The following is a 23849-nucleotide window of genomic DNA, read 5'->3' on the forward strand; positions in this document are numbered from 1 at the left end:
GCTCCTGGTCCACTGGAGGTGCTCAATAAAGGTTTATTACATTAAAAATACATCACTGGGCCTCAGGCACTCAGGGCTCAAACCCATGGGGACACCACCTCTGAATCTGGAACACACGAAAAGCAGCAGCGGCTGAGGTGCAAGCTCAGGTTGTGGCCTACCTGGCAAACTCCTATGAACCCTTCAACACCCTACTCAAATGTGCCCTGTCTTAGGCAGAGGCAGCTGATGCCCCTCTGTGGCTGTGCAGCACTCCTTTGCATGGACCAAGGGAGCTCCCCCAGCACCCAACTCAGGGCCAGGCACACAGCAGTACACAGGGAACGCTGCTGATGCCCATGCCTGGACCAACTGAGGAATTGCAGGGCTGCGTCACCTTCTTACATCCTCTTCCTCATCTTGCCCTTCTTGGAAGGGGCACCCCGGCCAAAGGCGCCCTGCTGCAGCTCCTGGGCGCAGCGCCGGTTGCGGGCAGAGAGCTGCTTCAGGCCCCCACGCTGCAGGAAGCGCATCTTCTGGGCTCGGCGCCGCTGCTTCAGGATCTGCTGCTTGGTCTTGAGCTCTGAGCGCACGCGGCCCGCGGCGGTGCCAGGGGTGCGGAGCTGGGATGCACCTGCCGGGACAGAGATGCCAGGAGCTCAGCTTTTGGGTCAACTCCCAATGTCTTCTCCTCCCAGAAGCCTCCCAGGTGTTCCCATCCCCACTCCCATTCTGTGTTCAAGCCCCAACACCTGGCAGGTGGTAACTGCTGAATAAGGCTTAAGTCGTCTACTGTAATGGGCAACAACATGGACCCTCTAGCCCAAACTGCTGGGTGCAAATCCCAGCTGTGACCTCATGGACAATGACATAACTTCTCTGTGCCTCAGTTTCCCCGCCTGTGAATTATGAATAGCATCTTCCTCCAAGGTCCCAGAGAGACGTAAATGAGTTATTATGTGTGCAGTGTTCAGAACAAGGCCTGGTTCACAGTAAGGCCTCCTAAGTGTAACTATCACAATCAGAAATCACTCAACAAAGGCTTTTCAGCACCTCCTCTAGGCTGGGCACTGGGGAGCCAGGCAGGTTCCAATCCCTGTCTCTATGGACTGTATTTTCTAGGCTGTAGCTTAACCTTTTCCTGGCAGGAGAGAAATCAGAGAAGGTCAGTGAGGAGAAGGGACTTGTCCATAGTCACTTAACAAAGTGGTGGCAGCAGGCAGGAGCAGTCAGGCGCTTGTCCCAGCCCACTCTCCTTTACCCCTTGCCCAGGGCTTCCCTGGTGGCTCAGAGGGTAAAGCATCTGCCTACAATGCGGGACACCCAGGTTCGATCCCTGGGTAGGGAAGATCCCCTGGGGAAGGAAATGGCAACCCACTCCAGTACTCCTTCCTGGAAAATCCCATGGATGGAGAAGCCTGGTAGGCTACAGCCCATGGGGTGGCAAAGAGTCAGACACGACTGTGCGACTTCACTTTCACTTTTCCTTTACCCCTTGCCCACCTTAGTCTGTCACCTGCTGAAGGACCTAGGCCGCGCCAAGAGGACCAAGTACCCGAGTTGACCAAATGTACTACTTGGCAGCCTGTATTTTAAGGACGACCCTCCCGGGGCTCACCTTGCCCTCGGCCGCGCTTCCCACCTCTTCGCTCTGGGCCGCGGCGGTCAAAAGTTTCTTCTTCTTCTGAGTCACGATCATCGATTTTCTGTTTCTGTTTCCACTTTTGGTAGCTGGCAGGCTGCATTAAGGAGGCTGCTTGCGGCATGGAGATGCCCTTGGCGCTCCTGTGGTGTGACCATGCTCCCCTCCCCAACCAGGACACGGGACTCACCTAAAAGGGCTTTGGTGGTTGAATCCGCTCGACCCCGCCCCCTCCCTAGCCACCACCTATAGGAAGCTGGGGTGGTTGAGCTAGGCCACTCCCCTTCCTGACCCTACCAAGAGTGGTTGTGCTGATAAGAGCTTGGCCCCGCCCCTTCTGGTCCCGCCCTCCAGGATACAGGTCCCGCTTGTAGGAGCTGCTGATGTAGCGGCCACTCTCGGTCTTGATCTTTTTCTTGTCCTCTTGTCCTGACTGTCCCACAAACCGCTTCTTCTTACGGTCCCTGTGGGAGGAGTTGGGAGGTGTGCCGCAGAGGGTGGTGGCCCACTTCCCCTCCAGGCCTGTGTCCCTCTGACCCCTCATCGGGTTGTTTGGAGGATTCAAGGAAAGAGGCATGCCGCATGCCCGCGTCCGGCATGCAGCAGGTGCTCCGTTAAGGCCTGTTCCTTGACCTTCCTCATCATTCCCTGGCATCCCAGGCCTCCAAAAACAGCGTGGGGGTGTCTGGGGATTAGTCCAACCTGGGAGTCCGGGTCAGGGGCATGGGCCCCCTGGGGGGTTCCCAACCCCTCACTTTACCACCTCCTGACTGTGACCCTGGACTGAGTCAGAACCAGAGTCTGAGTCTAACTTCTCCAGAACCAGAGTTCAAATGGGCAAACTGGGTCATGAGCCCCTGTCTAGAAAGACTAGCCCCTCAGAAGGGCAGATGGGGTCAAGACCCCTGTAGGGCATGACCACATGGGCTTGGTGGGTGGGGGGTCATGATCTGTGCTCCGCAGGATCCAGTGAGGGGTGGGAGGTGACATAATTCCTGCTCTAGGGGATCAAACGGGAGTCAGGACAGTCAGGGGGTCACACGCCTGTCGTGGGGACCAAGTGGAGGGCAGGTGGGCATGGGAGGGGTGTGCCGGCTGGCTCACTCACCACTTGAGCTGCTGCCGGCCCTTGGTCAGGCTCTGGGCTTCATCTCCCATCAGGTCCAGCACTGCACCAGCTACCTGCTGCTCGAAGGCGCCCCCGTCCCCACCGACGCGCAGGCTGAAGAGGGAGGGTGGAGAGACACTCTGAGGCTGGGAGGGGGGTCCAAACGCCCACCCTATTCCACCCCGGCCAGGACCAGCAGCCACTCACCCCCGCTCGCTGTTGAAGTCTTTGGGCCGGTAGGGGATGTAGAATGCCTGGTCCCGCTGCCGGGCCTCCTCCCTCCGCCTCTTGGCTTCCCGGTGGGGTCCTGGCTGCTGCCGCTTCCGGCCGACAACTTCCGTGAAGACGTCCTGGTAGACAGAGGCCCAGCGTCACCTGCAGCCCCCAGGGAGCAAACTGGCCTCCCCACCTGCCAGCCCAGCTGGGGTCTAGGGCCAGGAGCTTCTGGGACCCTCCGTGCCCTCATCAGGACCCGAGGACCAGCAGAGGCAGGACTGGTAGGGTGGGGGTGGGCAGGATGCCGACCAAGGTGAGCCCCACCACGTGCCAGGCCCAGCTCAGGCCCCTAGTCTCATGACTGAGCCAAAGCCCCATCCCTCTCTGGGTGGCCTTGCTCTCTATGACGTGGACTAGTCCGGGGGTCTTCAAGTGTATTTTTTGCCTCCTGGACCCTTTCTCCAAATCAAGCATTAGAAAGCAGGCCTGGGGCCTTACCCACCAGGTGAATGGGACACCCTGGTTCCCCAGCCTTGCCTTTGGCCACGAAGGCCTAGTGCCTGACCCTGCCCGAGTCAAACCTCCGCTACTGCCAACTAGGCCCCTTCCCACCTGCCCAGACCCCAGGCTGAGACAGGCGATGATGACAACGACACGGCCACCTGGGCCTGTGGGAATGCTCCATGTGCCATCTTCAATCTGCCCAGAGGACCCAGGACCGGGTACTGCGGTCACGTGGCTGCAGTGCCCTTGTCTACCAGGTTCCAGAAATGAACTTTCCTGATTCGCTTGGCAGCAAAAGCCAACCTGAGCCAACAAGAGGCTGTGTCTGTCCCCTCCGCGTGGGTACCAGCGCAGCGCACTGTGGAAACTGAAGCATTTCACGGCGGTGACACCCCAGACCCTGCTGAGAGTGTGAGGTCATCCACAAGGGACCCACCATAAAGACTCTGAGTCCTAAAACACACCTGGCCCCCTGGGCTTCAGGCAAGGGATGGCGGACGAGACCACAACCCCATCCCGTAGATAGGAAGGCTGGGGCTGGGTCACTGGTTGCCCCAAATGTCAGAGGTGGGACTGGACTCACTGCCTCCACCCCTAGTAATGGCTCAAAGCCCTGAGGTCAGCCCCACGGGCTGCTGGGACTTGACCCTCCTTTCCCCCACCCCAGGCCAGACTCCAGGGTCCCCAGGGTAGGGCCTGCACCTCTACACTCTCTCCTGCCACCTCCTCCTTCTCAGGCTGCTCCTCCTGCGGTGCTGGGAGGCTCGGGGCTGGGCCCGCCGGGCCTTCCTGCCGCTCCTGCCGTCCCCGCTGGAAGCTGGCGATGGCTTTGCGGTCCTTCTCCCGCTTGGCGCGCATCACCTGGCTGCTCAGGTCGCGGCTGGAGGCGTTGATCTCAAAGATGGTCTGTAGTGGGGGGACACCCAAGGCCTTCACCCACTGGCCACTTCCTCCCCAATTCCTGCCTCCCCCACTTGGTGTGCTTTCTCTGGTATTCCTCCCAGTTCCCTTCCACTCATTCCTGGCTTTTCACAATTACGGAGGGAGGCCCAGAGAAGGCGAGTAACAGGCCTAAGGTCACACAGCTGGGACACACTAGATCTGGGATTTCAACCTAAGTTCACTGGACCACAAACCAGTGCTTTTGACCATGTGGGTCTCCAGCTCCTCTCCTCCCGGTGCCAGCTGGCAGGCCTCTCCCGCTTTTGTGGGCATCTCCCATAGACAAAAGACACGGGAGGCATCCCAATGGGAGTCAGGAGATAAGAGCTATTGAAAGCCTGCTCCTCTAACAGGCCTAGGACATGTCACTGCCCTCTATGAGCCCCAGTCTACCCATCTGTATGGAAGGCCTAGGAAACGTGCTGTGCACCAGCAGGGATGGCTCCGGAAGAAGCAGAACCTTGGCTCTAGGGATGCTGGCACAGCTAGAGCTGCGGATTGAGAGGATTCCCTGCTCGGGGCCCACTGGGGGGTCAGGTGCTCAGCCAGACCCGGGCCCCGCACTCACCGCCCGGGAGCGGTAGTTCCTGATGCTGTCCACCAGCCTGAGCCGCTGCAGCTCCTCCTGCTGGAAGCGAGAGCCTGGCAGGAGGGAGGGAGAGAGGTGTGAGGTCCAGTAGGTTCTGCGGGGTCCACCGTCTCCACCCCACACCGGCCTGAGACAGGGACTCACTGAAGAGGGGGTGCAGGCCCAGCCCGGCGAGGTCCAGCTCCTTGGCCCTCTTGATGGACTCGGGTGAGGGCGCCGGCCGTGAGCGTACATACTGCTGCTGGGCATTGTCGGCCACGCGGCTCAGGCCCCGCAGCTCCAACGATGCCTCCAGGCTGGTCCGCAGGCCGCAGTCCTCGTCATCCACCACGCCCTGTGGTACCCGGCCCAGTACGCCGTCCCCGCCTTCCACGCCTGCCGCCGCCAGGAGCCCCGGTCAGAGGCTGTCCTCTGCCCGCGGCCCATCCCCAGCCCCGCTCTGGGTCCTGAGTCACTAAAATTAGCCCCACAAGGGAAACCACTTATCGAGTGGCTCCGCCTGTTTTTATAAATACAGGTTTATGGATCACACCCCCCTCTACTCATGTCTGTGTTGTCTGTGGCTAATTTCACACTACAAGGGCACAGACGAGGAGCTGCTGGGCATCAGGTGACCTGCAGGGCCCAAGATGTTTACTATCTGACTCTTCAAGTGAAAGTGTTGGTCGCTCAGTCGTGTCTGACTCTTTGCGACCCCATGGACTGTAGCCCACCAGACTCCTCTGTCCATGGGATTCTCCAAGCAAGACTACGGAGTGGGTTGCCATTCCTTTCTCCAGGGAATCTTCTTGACCCAGGGATGGAACCCAGGTCTCCTGCATTGCAGGCAGATTCTTCACAGCCTGAGCCACCAGGGAAGCCCTTATCTGGCTCTTTACCTGCCTTTCAAATACAGACATCTTCCCCTGGGGTCAAATCCCAAGCCAGGACAGCGTGGCCCACCTCCACCCCCTGTCCACATCATGAACTCCAGGGGGACCCAGTCCTGCTCCGGCTTCTACTCACCTGAGGGCTCCTCGGGGGGACGGGCAAGGGTCAGAGCACGGCCCAGGAACAGGTGTAGGTCCAGCAGGTAGGGGACCTCGTCGGGGGCCACCAAGGAGTAGGCCGTGCCACTTCGGCCGGCCCGGGCCACGCGACCTGCAGGGGAAGGTGGTCAGACGGGGACAAAGGCAAAGGACCCCAAAGCCCAGCATGAGTCCTACATGCCCAGCCCTAAGGGTGGAGCTACGCCATGGCCCCATCTTACTGAGCAGTGTCCCACCTAAGAAGGGGGCAGGGCAGTGAGAGTCACTGGGGCTACCTGCCCGAGAGGTTGTGAGCCCACATGGTGCTCTGGGAGGTTAGCAGTAAAACGTCCCTGGCGGTCCAATGGTTAAGAATCCATCTTGAGATGCAGAGGACATGGGTGCGATCCCTGGTCGGAGAACTAAAATCCCACATGCCACAAAGTAACTAACTAAGCCCGTGAGCCGCAACAAAAGATCCCATGTGATGCTTTGAAGACCCTGGGTGCCACAACTGAGACCCGAAGTGGCCAAATAATCAATAAAATTTAAAACAAAGATAGACACAAGACACTGCTTTTCATCGGTATCAGAGGCCTTTAAGCATCCCCCACTATGGGTGATTTTTCCCAGAGAAATAACCCAGGGTGCAAAGATTCAACCGCAGGGACCCCTATTCCCTCTGTTGGAAAAGCAGCAAACCAGAAATCACTTAAAAGACGTAAGGACAGAGGGTCAGTTAATTAGCTGATGACCACCTGGGGTGCGTACTATACAGCTGAGGAAAGGGGCCACACACTGCGGTCTGTGGCCAAATCCAGCCCTAGCCTAACTGTGTAAATAAAGTTTTATTAGCACACAGCTGTATTCCTTCATTTACATATTGTCTGAGACTGCCTTCAGGCTACCAGGGCTGAGATCTGTAACAGACTACATAGCGCCAGAGCCTAAAATATTTACCATCTGGCCCTTTACAGAAAGTTTGCCGACCCGTCACAAAATGGTGTTTAGATGATGAACGGAAAGCACGCATGCTGTACACAGAGGTAAGAAGGTTACAGGTAAGAATGGCCAGTGTGGGGGCTTCCCTGGTGGTCCAATGGTTAAGACTCTGCACTCCCAACGCAGGGGGCCTGGGTTCAATCCCTGGCCAGGGAACCAGATCCCACGCACCACGGCTCAAAGTTCACGAACCACAACTTACGATCCCACATGCCACAACCAAGACCCAGCGCAGCCAAATAAGTAAGCAAATAAAAATAAGTCTGTTTAAAAAAGGAACATCCAGTGTGATTCTATTTTTGTGTTAAGTAAATCCATGGAGAACATGACACTTTGGCTTGTTTCTGAATCTTGCAAAAACCACATGTCACCATGTTTGGAAGATTTTGTTTGTGGTGGTCTGATTCACACTGCTGGTCATGTAGCACACAAGAAATTCCCTTTGGGGGTTCTGAGATGCCTCAAGGGATGCGCAGGGCCAGCCCTCCCAAAGCAACGGAATCAAGGGTACAGGACGCAGCCGCCAACGGGGAGACAAGGCTGGAGACCCAGGTGGAGGCTCCCTTGCACCCCAAAGGTCCGCCCGTGGGCAGCCCACCACAGGCGGCCAGTTTACCCATTCGACAATGTTCAATTTCACGCAAGACAACTAAAAGAAACCAGCCCACCAGATGCTTCTCTCACACGAACTTACTTAACTTACTCGTATTAAAAATATAACGCACATATTTATGAGTTAAAAGAAGGAAAAAGCAAGTAGGCTGATGGTTAAGAGGGGCTGGAGAAGGGGAAGCAGGAATTAGATTAATGGGTACAGGGTTTCAGTTTGTTAAGACAAAGATGCTCTAGATAAAGAAGGTGGGTGCCGGTTACACAACAGTGACTATACTTGATGCCACTGAACTTACAGCTAAAAGTGGTTAACATGATCACTGCATGTTTATGTATATTTCACCATAATTTGAAAAAAAAGAATCCCAGACGCCCCGCTTTGCTAGCTGTGTGACACCTGGCTAGTTCTGAACCTCCCCGCCTCGGTTTCCTCATCTGTAAAATGGGGCCAGTGTGGCTGGTACCCACTGCACAGGGTTGTTGTGAAGACCAAAAGCAAGCGGAACACCTGGACCAGCGCCTAATATGATGAGCACCTGTGGCCGTCACATCACCAGTGGGGGTGGGGGACTTCCAGGAGGGGGATGTCCTGCCTTCTAGGTGCCCTGCTCCACTTTCAAATTTTCCTTCAATATGTGGGAGTGAGTTGGCCTGGGTGCGCTGGCCAGGCCTGACAGGCTGCCTGGATAAAGTAGGGAGTCAGGAGACCCTGTCTGCAGTTGATGGAGCAGGAGGCAGATAGGTCAGGCAGCTGTGCAAAGGTTACAAAGGTCCCCAGGAGTTTTAGGAAGAAAACTGTAGGGAAGAGGGGTCGCATCATCAAGGATCCTGAAGGCAAAGAGAAGCAGAGGACTGGGGAGCCCAGAAAACTCGGAGGCATCACCTCCTTAAGAGTCTGAGGCCGCCTGACAGATCCGCTCCCCAGAGAATCTGATTTATCGGTCCCCTCCTTGGGCCTTGGTTCCCCACCAGTAGTGGCAGGAGTCGAGTCCTGCGCCCTCAGTCCTTGCCGGGACTTGGCGCCCCCGCTGGGGTCCGGTCCAGCCGTGGGCTCCTTACCCACGCGGTGCAGGAAGAGCTTGCCCTTGGCGGGGAAGCTGTAATTGATGACGTTGTCCAGCAGTGGGATGTCCAGGCCCCGGGCGGCCAGGTCAGTCACGATGAGGGCGGAGCACTTGCCGTGCGTGAACCTGGCCAGATTAATCTTGCGGGCCGTCTGGTCCAGGGCGCTGTAGATGTGGGCACAGCTCACCCCCTGGGTCGCCAGCAGCTGCTCAGAGTGAAGGCCAGAGAGAGGGAGAGGGGTTAGACACAGTTGCAAGACCACGGGCTCTGGAGTCGGGTGCCCTCCGTTTGAAACCCAGTTCAGCTAGGTGACCTCCGTTTGGTATCTTCATCAGTATAAATGGGACTCGTATCACCTCTCATCTCTGCAAGGTGGTTTGAGTGTCAAAAAAATGACACGTGCAGAGAGGTTTCCCTCAGGGAGGCTGCAAGTGCTACTGTAAGACACACACGTCTCCTCCTGAGTCACTAACAGGCTGTGTGACCTTGCCCAACTTTCCTAACCTCTCTGCGCCTTCACTTTCTTCTGCAGAATGGCGAGACCACGTTTCCTCTCTGTAATTTTGTTAAGAGGATTAAATGAGCTAATACACACAGTGCTGAGAACAGGGCCCACAACACAGGAAGCACTGTGAAAGTGGTAACTGCTCTTTAAAAATGATGATTTTGGTTTTATTCATGAGTGACTCCAGCAGCCATGCAGAGGAAGCACCGTTAAATGTGTGTCATGTGAGTGAAACCCAGTGAACTGCGTCCTCAGATAACGGACCCCAGGTGTGGCTGCATTGACTCGGGCCTGGGCAGCCTTGGGGGCTAGAGGACTCCCTCCCCAGGAGGGTGACAGGTATACACGTGCAGAAAAGTTCATCAAGCTGCTCACGTAAGATTAGGGCCCTTTATACAGCTTACGGCATGCAGGTTATTTCTCAATTTAAAAAAGAAACACAGGGGATACTAAAAACCTACAGAAAAATGATGCGACAGCTGAGATACACTTCAAAATACCCCGGATGGAGCGACGAATATTAGAGATGAATCAAGACTGGGTGTGAGTTGATAACTGAGTACCTGAGAGTTCATTATGCTATTTTCTGACTTCAGTACGTGTCTGAAATTTTTCATGTGTGTATCTGTGTCTCTGTGTGTCTGCGTGTGTCTGTGTGTGCATTCAGTCACTTTAGTCGTGTCTGACTCTGAAACCCCATGGACTGTAGCCCACCAGGCTCTTCGGTCCATGGAATTCTCCAGGCAAGAATACTGGAGTGGGTTGCCTTTTCCTTCTCCAGAAATTTTTCATAACATCTTCAAAGAATTTTAAAAAAAGCAGAGCTCTGGCCAGGCCCAAGTGCCGCTCTGGTGCTGCTCCCTGGTGGCCGAATCCGGAACTGCAGCTCCGAGCTGGCGCTGGAGTAGGTGTTGGTCGTCAACAGGAAAGAGGGTTTGGGGGCGTCCCTGCTCACCTCACTGAGATACTCCGCGTGGTGCTTGGTGGCCACAAACACGACTGTCTGGTCCTGGGGCCGCACCACGTTGCGTAGCAGGTGGAGCAGCACCGCAGCCTTGGCATCCTCCCGCACCAGGAAGAAGGAGGTCTGTGGAGAGAGGTTACTTGGGTTGGCTCGCGGGGTCAGGGTTGGGGTGGGGGTGGGTGGGTTCCTGGCCCCGCGGGCCCGGCGGAGGGGCACGGGCGGAGCCTCACCTTGAGCTGCTCGTTGAGTTTAGAGTCCACATCTAAGCGGATGAGCACGGGCTCCGTCAGGCCTGAGGTGGGCAATGGAGGATGATGGGCGGGGAGTGGCTGAGAGTCAAGACTGCCCACCCCCCCCCCCCCCCCAGGTACTGATGAGTTTCCTAGCCCCCAGCCCCGCTCCTGCGGCCCCCTCACCAGCTCGTGCGAACTCCACCAGCAGTTTGGGCAGTGTGGCAGAGAACAGGACAGTCTGGTGGCCCCCGGGGAGGCGGCTGATGATTTCCTGGAGCTGCTCTGCAAAGCCCATTTCAAAGAGCCTGGGAGGGCAGAGGGCAGAGGGCAGGGCAGGGTCAGGAGAGGGGCTTCCATTCCAGTGAGTTCCAAACCTGTCATCCTGCCCTCATCGCTGTCACCTGGACAGATGCTTCTGTAACCCAGGTCACTTTTTCTCTGTTTGCCAACCTTATCCTAAGCAGTCATGACCTTGGTACGCTGGGCCTGGTCTCAGTTATGCTTTGTTTTGTTTTGTTTCAGCTGCGCTGTGCAGCATCCAGGATCTTGGTTCCCTGACCGGGGACCAAACCCATGCTCCCTGAATTAGGAGTGCAGAGTCTTAACCACTGGACCACCAGGGAGGGCCTTGTTCAAATAAACGATACCAGCCCTCACTCGGGAACAGGCACGGTTCTATATGAATAAAACTTCCCCTGTGCGCGCTATTTTATCCCCACTTTGTAACTGAGGCAGACCACCAAGGCCCACGGACCCTCAGGGATTTGCCCAAGTTCAGAGAGCTGGGATCAGCTCCCACTCCTATCTGGCTCCAGTCTGTGCTCAGCCTTGTGCTACTTTTTATCTCTTTGAAATCATGTGTTTGTTGTTTTACTGTTCTTTTTAATATTCCTAATACAAAAGGAGAACTGTTGGTTCAGGGAGCCCCATCAGCTCTCACATGACCTGCAGTCTGTGGCCCACTTTGGAGAAACACTGCTTCAGTCTGGGCTGCGTAGGTCTCTCCTGGCAGAGCCCTCCCTCCTGGCCAACCCTGACACAAGTACCCGGAAATGCTCCTGCAGCCTTACCTGTCAGCCTCGTCGAATACCACGTACTCCACACACTGCAGCTTCAGGTTCATCTCCACAGCCACATGCACCAGGCGCCCAGGGGTAGCAATGATTCTGGAAGTAGTTGTGCCGGCCAGGTCATCCGGATCCAGGGTCACCAGCATAGCCCTCCTCTCACTCCCCAAGCCCTGGCCGTCGAGGAAGGGATCCCAGAGCCTCATCCCCAACCCACAAACTCACATGTCGGGATTTTCGTGCAAGGCTGCAAATTGGTCTTCCATCCTAGGAAGAAGAGGGGGTGTCTGTCAGCTTGATTGAATAGGTTTCTTTTGTCTCTCTCCCTTCCCATCTCCAAATGCCTAGATGAGTCCCACACCTTGATCCCAGGCTTGGAACTGGGGGAAAGCTATTGCTGAGATGCTAGCCAAAACCACTGCCGGGACAAGGGCTGTAAGTTCAAACATACAAAAGGTCTGATAACAACAAAGTTCTCCAGTGAGAAGGACTCAACCATAGAATCCATCTCATTCACTCAGTTCAGATCAAAACAAAACTACCTTTGACCCACAGCACCACCTAGCAACTAACCCTGGAACTCCCAGCTCCACCTGGAAGCAGGTTTCCTGGATCTCTATGTCCTTGTTCTCAAACTGTTTAAGCATACATCCCTAACTTTAGTTCTCTGAAAACACCTCGGGACACCTGTAGGAGCCTGGAGGCAGAATTCTGGGCCAGGTCCAGCTTATGGAGGTATTTCTGACAACCACAGCAACAGAGATAATAAATTATAATGTAGGCAAAAGAGCACTAAAAAGCGAAACACTCTTTCAGTGAGAATCAAGAGTGACTGGTGACAGCGACATCCTGAGAATAAAGAAGGGGCCGCCCTTTGAGGGAGAAAATGTGGGACAGGGGCAGGGACTCTAATCGTAGCTCTACTTCCAGACCACCGTGTGGCTCTCTGGGCCTATCACTTCCTCAGCTGGCTCATCTGTAAAACAGGTGTGGTGCCTGTTACCTCAAAAGGACGGTATAAGCACATCAGGAAAAGTATAGTGTTTTGTAAATTTGAGCTACCAAAAACTTGTGTGCATTCCACCTGAAACAGCCCCAAATCAAGCATATTAAAACATACACAACTAAGCAACCCATTTGAGTGACCCTGGTGCTTCCAGCTCTCCTTTAGGAACACCAGAACCTGCGTCTGAGTTGTGTGGGAAATTTCTTTCGGTATTTTACTGTATGTTTCCCCTTCCTGGTATTTCAGGAACGTGCGGAGATGTTACTGTTATTAACAAGCAGCACGGGCTCTGTCCATCTGATGGGGAGGCCCAGGCAGGCTTGCTTTGGGGGCCACCATGCAGGGCACCGAGGGGGCTCTTACTTGTCCCCACCCAGGATCAGGGCAGTCTTGAGGCCAGTGAACTTGCCAAGCTGCGGAGAGACAGAGAGAGGGAGAGACAGAGCTGGTGATGGGAGCTGAAGCTCCCCTGGTGGCTTGGTGGTAAAGAATCCCCTGCCAGGGCAGGAGATGAAGGTTTGATCCCAGATTGGGGGAGATACCCTGGAGAAGGAGATGGCTATCCGTTCCAGTATTTTTGCCTGCGACATTCCATGGACAGAGGAGCCTGGCGGGTTATAGTCCATGGGGTCGCCAAGAGTCGGATACGACTCAGCAACTGAGCGTGAGTAAGGATGGGAGCTGACCCCGCCCACCGAGGCCTCGCTGACTGGTCCCAGCTCAGTCTAGCCACCCTGTCCCCCTGCCCGGGCACACCTCCTTGGTGAACTTCATGGTCTGCAGGGCCAGCTCTCGGGTGGGCGAGAGGATGAGGGCGCGGGCCCCGGTCTGGGCGCTGTGGGTCTTGAGCCGCTCGAACATGGGGATGAGGAAGCAGGCGGTCTTGCCGCTGCCCGTCCGGGCCATGGCCACCACGTCCTTGCCGTCCAGGATCATTGGGATGGTCTGCAGGGGAATGAACGGGACCGGGGAGGGATCAGTTCCTGCACCCACCGACCACATGATCCACAGCGTCAAGTCCCAGCGGAGAACTGGGGCATCTCAGCGGAAGGGGCGGGGCCTGTCTCCCAGCCCTGCTCCCACTCTTGTTAAAGCCCGTGTGCACAGGTCCAGGGGTGAGCGGCCTGTTACCCCCAACCCTTTCGACCTTTGGGACACCTCTCTTCCAGTTAAGCCAGGCTCTACCTCCCCGTCTGGTCCTCCTCCTCAGGACCCCAGAGAAACGCTGTCTCCCTCTCCACTAAATGTCTGAGGACAACACTATCATGAGATGACAGTGGGTGATGATGGGGTGTCTGTAAGCTGTCGGGGCAGGGACTGAGCAAGGAGCAGCTTAAGTGGCAAAGAGGCCCGAGTCGAGCATCTGCCCTGCTGGGCCTGGCTTTTCTCCGCCTGTGAATGGGCAAGCTCATGGGGCTTCGGCCAGAGTAAGAGGGGACAACAGGTGTGACGGGTGGAATGTCAAGAGGCCAGATGGACGGGTCGAGTTGGCATCCCCTCCTTCTGACCTGCAACAGTGTCCCTCCCCCATACCTTCCTCTGGATGGGTGTCGGCACCTTGTAGCCCTTCTTCATGATGCCTTTGAAGACTGGGTAGCTCAGGCCTGGGAAAGACACAGGAATGGCCAGGGGGCTGGAGAAGGCCCTATGACACATGGCTGAAAACTACACGGGACAAATGACTGTCTCAAAAACAAATAAACAGCAAGGAAAAAAAGCAATAGAACAAAGCTGATGGACTAACAGAGACTGAGAAGACAAGTTTACTGATTGTGGGGTATGAACTACATTTGGGTTCTGACATGAACACTCAATGCCATGGGCTTCCCTGGTGGCTCAGACAGTAAAGAATCTGCCTGCAGTGAAGGAGATCTGGGTTTAATCCCTAAGTCTGGAAGATCCCCTGGAGGAGGGCATGGCTACTACTCTAGTACTCTCACCTGGAGATTCCCATGGACAGAGGAGCCTGGTGGGCTACAGTCCATGGGATCACAAAGAGTCAGACATGATAAGCAACTAATACATATATATGTACATACATAAAGCCGTGAGACAATGGGGGTCTGAACACTGACGGGGCCTGGGATGACACTGAGGAACTGGGTTTGTTTTAGGCGGAGGAGGTCCTGCATCTCTTAGAGGCAGGTGGGAAGTATTTAGGGACAGGAGGAGATGACTTGTTTCTTTGCCCAGTTCTCTATCTGGGTGACTGTCTTTTTCTTATTGATTTATAAAAGCTCTGTATATATTAAGGTTATTAGCTCTTTGTCCCACAGTTGCAAATACATTCCAATATAACATTTACTTTAACTTAGCTTACAGTGTTTTTTGGCTTTTACACATGTCTAATTACCATTCAACCCCCAGATATCTTTGCCTGTTCCTGCAACAGCATCACCCAAAGTCTTGCCCTAACTGTTCTCTCTTCTGTCAGGCCCACTGCCCACATAAGAAGGCCGTGACTGGCTTGGAGATTATCTGCTGCGTCCATCCACCCAAGCCTACCACAGTGCAGAGTCTGGAACAGATCATGGAGGCCATGATGACCCCCTGTGGCTCCCCCCACCCAAGTTCCCAGATGCCTGGCTCACCCACCCATGGACTGGAAGCCTCCTGATTTCTTCTTCTTCTTGTTCTGAGCTCGCACCATCTCCCGCGTGTCTGGCTCCATGTCCGAGGTGCATTCCGAGGTGGGGAAAGTGGGTAGGGGTCTACCAGGTCCCAGCTGGGAGGGAGCAACAGAGAGGCAGCATCACTCCAGGTACAGTCAGACCACTGGGGGCAGGGAAGGAGGCTGTCCTGCTGCCAGGCCCCTCCAACCTGCCCTCATTCAAGGTGCTGATGCTCCTGTGAGATCACGTGACTTCTCTGCTAAAGGGCTCTCCTTTGACTGGACGAAGACAGGGCAGCGGGTCTGAGAGTAGGCTCTGCAGATAGACTGCCTGTGTTTCAGTCTCATCTCTGTCACTTGCGGCTGTGAGACCTCAGGCCTGGGACTTCCTCGCCCATAGCCTGTGTTCCCCAATCACGAAAACGGGGATGAAAAGAGCATATGCCTTACAGGGTGCTGGGAAGACCAAATGGGTATGTGTAAATCTTAGGACAGTGCCCAGATGATGGCACCACCATCATTATCATCCAGACCAGTTATTCAGAGCCCTCAAAACTTTGGGAAGCCAATCGAAACATCTATTATGAATGAGGTACCAGACTTTTCCAGTCTGTCCTGCACCCGTCTCCCTCAGCCCCTTTCTGATCCATCACCCCTCCCCAGATCTGGTCTCTCTCATTCCTGGCTTCCTCTCTCTGCCACCCACTTGTTCTAGCACAATTAAAGCATACCCAGACACCTCCTCCGGGAGCCTTCTTGGACTACAGCACTGTCTTCTTCCTCTCAGAAATAACATTTATAAAAATACTAACTCATAATAATGGCTAAAACTTATATGGCACTTACTATAAGCCAGGTGCTGTGCTGAGCGTTCATATAAATTAATTCACTCCTCACAACAACACTGTCAAGCAGCTATTATTATTTAGTCTGTTTACAGAGAAGGAAACTGACACACAGAGAGGTGAAGTGACCTGGCAAAGTCACACAGCCAGTAAGGGATATGAACCCTGGCTTCAGAGTCTATATTCCTTCCTGTGTGCCCCTCTATGGTCCAACACAACGCTCTAGGTCAGAGCTGCACCTGTCTTGTACAGTCCCCGAGATAAGAATGATTTTTAAATCTTAAAAGGTTGTAGCAAAATCAAAGAAGACAGTTGTATGACCTTATATGACCCTGCAAAGCCTAAACTATTTACCATTTGGTCCTTTACAGGGAAAGTTTGCCAACCTACCCCTGCTCTAGACACATGATGACAAAGTGCCTTTTAACACACTGGTGCCCCAGCAACATTTACCGAAGAGCAGAATGTCTGAGCACTGTCATTCCTCCTTTCCACAGTGTTTGAGGCACACAGACTCAACTACTTTCTGCATGTGCAGAAGTTGAGGCACACACAGACAGATTAAGCAATTTCTCCCATGTGTACTCCCCCACAGCCAGTACAAGGTGTTGAACACATGGCTGTGCCTTGGTCCCTAGTTATAGAGAACCTACTGTGTGAGGCTCGGTTGAGATGGAATAAGGTCCCCATCTGGTCCCTACTTCTGAGGAGCAGAGAGGGCTCTCTTCATATAAACGCCCACTCATTCATCTATTATACCCAGAGTCTTCTCTGTGCCAGACATCCGCTAAGCACAAGGCTGTGAGAAACAACAGGCTGTAGCTCTTTTGCTCCACTGGGGCTCACACCTGTCCCCCCCGCCCCCCCCTCGCCCCGCTCCCCATTTGCATAACTTAGCACTCAGTAGTGGAAATAGCACAGGGTCTGGAACCATACAGTCCTGGATTTGAATCCTGGCTCTCCCACTCACAAGCTATGGGGTTTTGGTCAAGTTCCTTCACCCCTCCAGGCTTCTGTTTCCCTCTCTGGAAAATGAGGATAAGCACTTAGCTCGCAGGGTTGATGTGGGGATTAAATGATAAGGCTTATAAAGGCTTTTAGCACGGAGCCTGCACACAGTAAGTGATCAATAGACGCGAGTTTAACTTATTATTAGTTTCCCAGAGGTTTGGGGGCGTCGCTGTCTCAAAGCCACGAGGGGCAGCCTTCTCCTAATTTGTCTTCCGAAGAACCCCCAAACTCTCAAAAGTCCAATGTTCAGCACCCGCACTTTTCATTGGGCGAATGGAAACCAGGACCCGCCCCCGATGGCCAGGAAGAAGCCAATGAGAAGCGCTAGACCAAGCGTCAGCCAGGAAGGCCCGCAGGCCCGGAGCTTACCCAACACAGAGGCTTCGGGAGTCTAGACCCCAGGTGTGGAGGGTCCTGGGACACGTGCTCAGGCCGGAGGTCCTGCCTTGATCCCCCGGCCAGCCGATCTCTCCCCATCCTCAGCCGTGCCCGCTCCCCAGCTGGGGGAACTGCCGGGCACCGCGCGGAGCCGGGGCTCGGGTTCCGACGTGTATCCCAGCCCTGCGCTCCCTACCTTCTGGGCCCGGGCGTCATCTTCTGCCTGGATCTCAAACTCGCCGTCCTCCGAGTCGCTGCTGCGGGACTGGGACGCCGCACCCCGGCGCTTCCGGAGCCCCTTCTTCTTCTTCCACTGGGCCATGGTAGCTCTGGACCGCGGTGCGGCCGCCGGGCGCGTGCCGGCAGCCATGCGGGCCCCGGCGCCGGGAAATGGGAGGGGGCGGAGCCCGTAGGGACGTACCAACAGCGCGGCGGGGGCACGGGGGACGCCTCCACGCGGCCCCGGCTGCGTTCCTGCTCCTTCTGCTGCCTCCAGGGGCTTGATCCACATGCACGCACACACTCCCCTCGCTGGCGCGGAAGGTACCCCTTCCGAAGCTTTGGGGAACTCCGGGGGGCGTCCGGAATCGGGGGCCTTAACTCACCCCCGAGGAGTAAATGGTTCCGGCCGCCCCGCCCCATCCTGTCACTCACGGGTTGCTGTTTGACGCGCGTGTGCGCGCGCGGAACACACGTCGCTAGGGCCCGGCTGCCAGCTCTGAGTCGTTCCGCCCCGTACCCCGGTCTGGGGTTGGGGCTGGGGGCGGCCTTGGAACTTCCCGGAGTCGCGGGCTCCCGGGATTCAGAGCTGCCGATTCGGATGTCCGGCGCGCGCCTCCGATGCCCGAGCGCCCCACAAAGGAGTCCAGGCCTGGGAGCAGGGGACGCTGACGGTAACGACCGACGTCAGCGAACCAAGATGCTCAGGTAGGAAAATAACTCGATAATGCGGGCACATCGGACATCTCCGGGACGTGGACTTGGGCATCAGTGAATGAGGGGCAGCTGGAGGACTGGGTGTGATCCCCTAGTAGGAGAATGGTTAAGTGCAGGAGCTTTAGACCCTTAATCAGGTTCAAATTCAATTTCCACTGTTTTAGCGTTATAGGTGTGACTGACACTTGCAACTTCACCTTTTGAAGCCTCAGTTTTGTCATCTGTAGGAACATAATAGAAGCTACCTCACAGGAGTGTTGAGAGGATGAAATGAGACAATGCTTGTAAAGCTCTTTGCAGGAGGTAGGCTTGGGATCGATCAATGCTGGTTATTATTTCTGCCCGAAAAATGTGTACAAGATATAGAAACCTGCCCTGTTTCCCCCATCCCTCATCAGCATAGTTGATTTTCTGTGTGGTGCCAGAATAGGCAGAGGCCCAAACCTCTTGTTCATCCCCCTAGTGTTCTATAAATATTGACTGAACACACACCAGTATGCTAGGAATGCGTATTTACTCATTAAATATTCATCTGTAGCACCCCTGTCCCCGTGATTTCTGTGTGCTCACTCACTCAGTCGTGCCTAACTCTGCGAATCCATGAACCGTAGCCCACCAGGCTCCTCTGTCCATGGGGATTCTCCAGGCAAAAATACTGGAGTGGGTTGCCATGTCCTCCTCCAGGGAATCTTCCCAACCCAGGGATCAAACCCAGGTCTCCCACATTGCAGGTGGATTCTTTACCATCTGAGCTACCAGGGACGCCCACCCCTTCATTACAACAACTCGAAAATTGTCAAATTTCTGAAATGTTCCCTGGGATTGGCAGCTCCCCTTTGAGGAAGACTGGTTGAGGGAGAATGTGACCTTTTTGCCCTGGGGACGGGCCCTTAAGTGATTGCCAGTCTTTTCTGATGACAGATGGTTGCTACCCTGACCCCTTTTCACAGGGAGCCCTGAATGTAGGGCCTGGCAAGCAGAGCACCCCTGCTGTCACTCAGGACTACGGAGAGCATGAAGACCCCGGTGGAGATGGCCATCAGCGGGATGCAGACCCTCCAAGTTCAGCACTGTGGCCGGAGTGGCTACCGGGTCAAGGTTAGGCCATCATACGTGGATGAGACTTTGTTTGGCAGCCCTGCAGGCACCCGGCCCGCACCACCAGACTTTGACCCACCGTGGATGAAGAAGGCCAACAGAACCAGAGGAGTGGGGATAGGGGTGTCTCAGGCCTTGGGGGCCAATGGGAGCTGTGAGTCCACCTCCTCCAGTGGCAGCACCCCAACCCTCACACCAAGGAAGAAGAACAAATACAGGTAATAGGATAGGAAGATTCCCTGCCATTCATCTGCTGTGTAACCTTGGGTGAGCAATTTGACCTCTCTGAGCCCGTTTCCTCACAGTGGAAGGTGGGACCCAGTGGGATTATTGAGAAGACTTAAGGGGATTTGACATGTACAGTGGTTGGCACAGTTACCTGACACTCAGGAATAAATAAATGGTAATGGCATTAGACTGGACTTCTGAGGCCCAGAGGGGTGAGGTGATTTGTCCAACAGAGAAAGAGAGTGTTAGTCGCTCAGTTGTGTCCAACTCTTTGCTACCCCATATACTGTAGCCTGCCAGGCTCCTCTGTCCGTGGAGTTTTCCAGGCAGGAATAGTGGAATGGGTTGCCATTTCCTTCTCCAGGGGATCTTTCCAAACCAGGGATTGAACCTGGCTCTGCTGTACTGCAGGAGGATTCTTTACCTTCTGAGCCACCAGGGAAGCCCTTGATTTATCCAAAATCACAGAACAATTTGCATAAGATTATTAGTGTGGTTGATCCATCAAATGACATAGATATGGTGATTCCAAACTGAAGCAAGTCATTTTGAAAATGGTTCTTGCTTCATTTTCACCAACATGTTAGAAAAATGGAATCTAATACCAGTGGTTATTTTTGTAGGGATTATTTAGATTATTTCAATGAATTATCTTATTGATTGTCATCAGTGTCTTGAACAGAGATATGGAAGACTAGTATATTAGTCAATCAGGTTTGTTATATATAACAAAATACTATAGACTTAAACAGCATAAGTTTGATTTTGCACAGTTATGGAAGCTTAAAGTCCAAGGTCAAGATGCCAGCAGGGTTGGTTTCTCCTGAAGTCTGTCCTTGGGTTGCAGATGGCCAGCTATTCCCTGGGTCCTCACATGGACTTTTCTCTGAGTGTGTACACTCTTGGTGCCTCTTCCTCTTCTTATAAGGACACAAATCCTATTGGATTAGAGCCTCACCTTTGTGGCCTCATTTGCGTGTGTGTTAGTTGTTCAGTCGTGTCCAGCTCTTTGCGACCCCATGGACTGTAGCCTGCCAGGCTCCTCTGTCCATGGAATTCTCCAGGCAAGAGGACTAGAGTGGGTTGCTATTCCCTCCTCCAGGGGATCTTCCTGACCCAGGGATCAAACCCAAGTCTCCTGCATCGCAGGCAGATTCTTTACCAGTGAGTCACCAGGGAAGCCCATGGCCTCATTTAACCTTAATTTAATTCAACACAAATCTTGGGAGGAGGCAATTCAGTCCTTAATAACTAGCCAGTCCTATTTGGGATCTATTCTGAGCCAAAAGGCACATCACTAATTGAGAGTGGGAATAGTTCCTATTTAAGGAGATAAAATTGAACAGAGATAAAAGCAAGACCCCATTATTGTCATGTCTACTTGACAGTTCCCATGGAGCACAGGGCAGGCTCAGGTTGACATAGCAGCACTGACATCTACAACATGGCTGAAAGTGCTGAGTTCACTGTAGGCTGCATTAACAGAAGTCCATGACAGGAAGGCAACAGTCAACCTCATGCTCTCCTGGAGGTTGGAACTTTGTGCTGGATGCTGACAGGTAGAGGGTGTCAAGTTAGAAGGTGCATAAGAGGTAGAGATGCTATTAAGCAGAAACTTTGGTACCAGACAGGTATAGGTATCAACCAAATCTGGGTTTGAACAGCTAAATCAAGTGGCCAAAACGTTGACTTTTCAAAGACTTGAAGTTTGGGAATGGGGAGCACTTTTAGTTCTGGCCGAAAGTCATGGACCTCACACCTCATAGATATGCCATGAATATTTGTGAGATTAATTTAAAAAAAATGCTGAATGAATCTAGTTAAAAGTGAGAGGCCTTGAAGGCATTTAAGTCTGGCTTAGTGATCAGGAGCTTGAGCCCTTGAGTGGGGGGCTGGATTTGAATCTTATCTATACCTGCCTTGTTATCCTCCCTGTGCCTCTGTTTTCTTGTCTATAAAATGGGATTATCATATTGCCATCCTGTGGGTTTTATGAGAAATAATGAGATAACACAAGTGACAAGCTGAGTCCTGGGCCTATACATGAAAAACCCTGAGTAAATATTCAAAAATTTTAAAAGCTACTCTGGTGGTGTGGCCAGGTCACAGCACCCTCTACATGCCAGGTGCTTGGCTGTACAATTTCAGATACAGTTAGAAGGGCCACATGACTGCAGAGGGTTTGGCTGACAGGGCCACTAGGAAAAGGGTGAAGTGGTGAGTTAAAAGAAAAAGTGAACGCTCTGAAGACTAAGGTTATATTAATGTTGGTTGCAAATAACATAAGGATTGGACTTGCAAACAAGCTAAACGTGCCTCAGCAGACAAAGGGCATGGGGCTCATATAACAGGGGCTCAAAATGTTGTTGGGATTCTTTCCCACACACATTCCAGGTGAGATGGCCACCAGCTCTTTTGCCCTTATATCCTTCCTGCCTGTTCTTCAGCACTCAGTGGAAGAAAGACATCTCTCTCCTAGTAGTTAACGCAAAGTTTCTAAGGGAGACTCCCATTGGGCAGGATGGATGTGGTTAGTCTTGAGCCAATCAGTGTGGTCAGGAGGATGGGGTATGCAAATTGACCTGGACTAGACCAATTGGGCACATGCCCAGGATGGGGTGGGGAGGATGCAGGGGGACTGGATGCTCTGCAGGGGAAAAATAGTAAGAGTTGGGAATAGTGGTACTTGAGGGCTGTGGCTTCCCTGTGGGTACTTCTGGGATCTACAGGCAATCATCTGCTGCTGCAGGGGCTTGCCTAGGGGTGGGGGGTGGGGGGGTGAGAAAGTTTACAAGGCTTATTTCCCCAGCTCATTGTTTCTCTTCCCTTCCCAGACTGATCAGCCACACTCCTTCTTACTGCGACGAGTCTCTCTTTGGCTCCCGACCGGAGGGCGCCGGCTGGGAGGCCAAGTTGATGGCGAGAGGTGATGCTGCAAAGCTCCACGCCCTCTTCTGGACACCCCCAGCTACCCCTAGGGGCAGCCATACTCCCCGCCCCAGGGAGACTCCAGTGCGGGCCATTCACCCAGCTGACCTCTCAAAGACAGAGCACAGGGTAGTGGCCAGCTCCCGGAGGCTGTCCGTGGATGGGTTAGACACTCCAAGCCCTCTGAGGCGGGAGTGTTCCCACTCCCTCACCCACCTTGATGTCCCCAGCACAGGTCGCCCACCCGCCAGTAGCCCCTGCACAAATGGGCCCCGAGATCCCTGGCCTGCCCCATCAGGGGTGACCTTCCGGAGCCCCCTGGTGACTCCCAGGGCTCGTTCAGTCAGTGTTTCAGTGCCAACTACCCCCCGACAAGGTAGGGCTACCCAGAAAACAAAGCCCCCTTGGAAATGAGTTTCTTGGTCCTTTCTGTAGGTGTGCCCATGGGGTCACAGCGAGGGGCAGAGTTTCAGAGAATGGCGCTGCTGGGCAGGCCTCTGGGGAGACCACAAGGCATTGGTGGAGCCCTCCCGGGGACAGACAGAGCAATGGTGGGCAGTGCCCCCCCTCTGACCACCTCTGGTTGCTCCCTGCTTTCCCCACTGATATGGACTGGAGGGTCAACCCTGACATACCCGTGTCCAGTCCTGTCATGGCCACACGGCGTATCAGTGCCAACCCAGGGGGTGTCCCCCAGGAGGGCCCCCACCTCCTCCATCACACCCACAACATTGTCTCACCGCCAAGTGTGAATAAATAGTGTGATTGCCAACCTGGAGGGCTCTTCCTCCCTTCAAGCCAAGCTCTTGCTCAGGATAAGTTTCCAGCTGAGTCTGGAGGCCTCAGGAATTTTCCCAGGCACCATGTGTGGACCAGCGGGGAACGCGAGGATCTGGGTGGTATGTGAGTGGACATTTAAAAATTTTAGTAGTCATGTATTTATTTTCATGTATTAAATATACCGGTAGCTCATCGAAGCCATGAGTTTTGTTAATTTCTTTTTTCCCCATAAGGTAAAGACCAGTGTTAGGCCTGAATTGATTTAAGTAACAAAATTAATAATGTCGCAGTCACGACCGTGGCAGTGGGGCAACTGATCCTCCTCCCATCATGGGCTTCTAGCTAATGCCACTAATTGGTGGGTTGGCTGGTTCTTCCTGAATTCAGAATATGGGCTACAGTTGTTTTGAAATCAGATATATAAACATATATCTGATGTACATTTCCTACCTTTAAAAATGCAGGTCAAGAAGCAATAGCTAAGACTGGATGTGGAACAATTGACTGGTTCAAAATTGGGAAAAGAGTATGACAAGGCTGTATATTGTCACCCTGCTAATTTAACTTATATACAGAGTACATCATGCGAAATG

The 23849-nt window shown here is 53.9% G+C and overlaps 2 protein-coding genes and 1 non-coding gene across 4 annotated transcripts; 2 read left to right on the forward strand and 1 right to left on the reverse strand.

The window, feature by feature from the left end:
* Nucleotides 1-13: 13 nt before the first annotated feature.
* On the reverse strand, nt 14-17667 carry DDX54 (DEAD-box helicase 54). The gene is made up of 20 exons (XM_052654612.1): nt 17483-17667; nt 15037-15166; nt 13975-14045; nt 13198-13386; nt 12805-12854; nt 11661-11702; nt 11439-11534; nt 10552-10673; nt 10366-10427; nt 10127-10258; nt 8661-8871; nt 5986-6120; nt 5125-5355; nt 4960-5033; nt 4152-4355; nt 2937-3079; nt 2730-2843; nt 1981-2085; nt 1598-1710; nt 14-613 (listed from the first exon to the last, which is right to left on the reverse strand). The coding sequence occupies exons 1-20, from the start codon at nt 17654-17656 to the stop codon at nt 381-383; spliced, it is 2631 nt and encodes an 876-aa protein (XP_052510572.1). The 5' UTR covers nt 17657-17667; the 3' UTR covers nt 14-380.
* TRNAG-CCC (transfer RNA glycine (anticodon CCC)) lies at nt 7073-7145 on the forward strand. The gene has a single exon. It is a non-coding gene; the product is annotated as a tRNA-Gly (tRNA).
* A 280-nt stretch (nt 17668-17947) lies between the features above and the next one.
* RITA1 (RBPJ interacting and tubulin associated 1) lies at nt 17948-23445 on the forward strand. 2 transcript variants are annotated; one of them, XM_052654703.1, is made up of 4 exons: nt 17948-18213; nt 18450-18525; nt 19173-19538; nt 22383-23445. In XM_052654703.1, the coding sequence occupies exons 3-4, from the start codon at nt 19237-19239 to the stop codon at nt 22888-22890; spliced, it is 810 nt and encodes a 269-aa protein (XP_052510663.1). In that variant the 5' UTR covers nt 17948-18213; nt 18450-18525; nt 19173-19236; the 3' UTR covers nt 22891-23445. The 2 variants fall into 2 exon arrangements, with proteins under 2 accessions (XP_052510663.1, XP_052510661.1); XM_052654701.1 differs by lacking the exon at nt 18450-18525 and having other exon boundaries at nt 17949-18213.
* Nucleotides 23446-23849: the final 404 nt, after the last annotated feature.

The sequence above is a fragment of the Budorcas taxicolor genome, chromosome 17 (assembly GCF_023091745.1).
Source record: "Budorcas taxicolor isolate Tak-1 chromosome 17, Takin1.1, whole genome shotgun sequence".
NCBI classification, from domain to species: Eukaryota; Metazoa; Chordata; class Mammalia; order Artiodactyla; family Bovidae; genus Budorcas; species Budorcas taxicolor.

Coding starts and splice junctions, on each gene's coding strand:
- RITA1 (XM_052654703.1), top strand. CDS start 19,237: ATGAAGACCCCGGTGGAGATGGCCATCAGCGGGATGCAGACCCTCCAA. Junction 19,539..22,382: donor AGGAAGAAGAACAAATACAG/GTAATAGGATAG, acceptor TTCCCTTCCCAG/ACTGATCAGCCACACTCCTT.
- DDX54 (XM_052654612.1), bottom strand. CDS start 17,656: ATGGCTGCCGGCACGCGCCCGGCGGCCGCACCGCGGTCCAGAGCTACC. Junction 15,167..17,482: donor ATGACGCCCGGGCCCAGAAG/GTAGGGAGCGCA, acceptor GCTCCCTCCCAG/CTGGGACCTGGTAGACCCCT. Junction 10,674..11,438: donor GTATTCGACGAGGCTGACAG/GTAAGGCTGCAG, acceptor CTGCCCTCCCAG/GCTCTTTGAAATGGGCTTTG.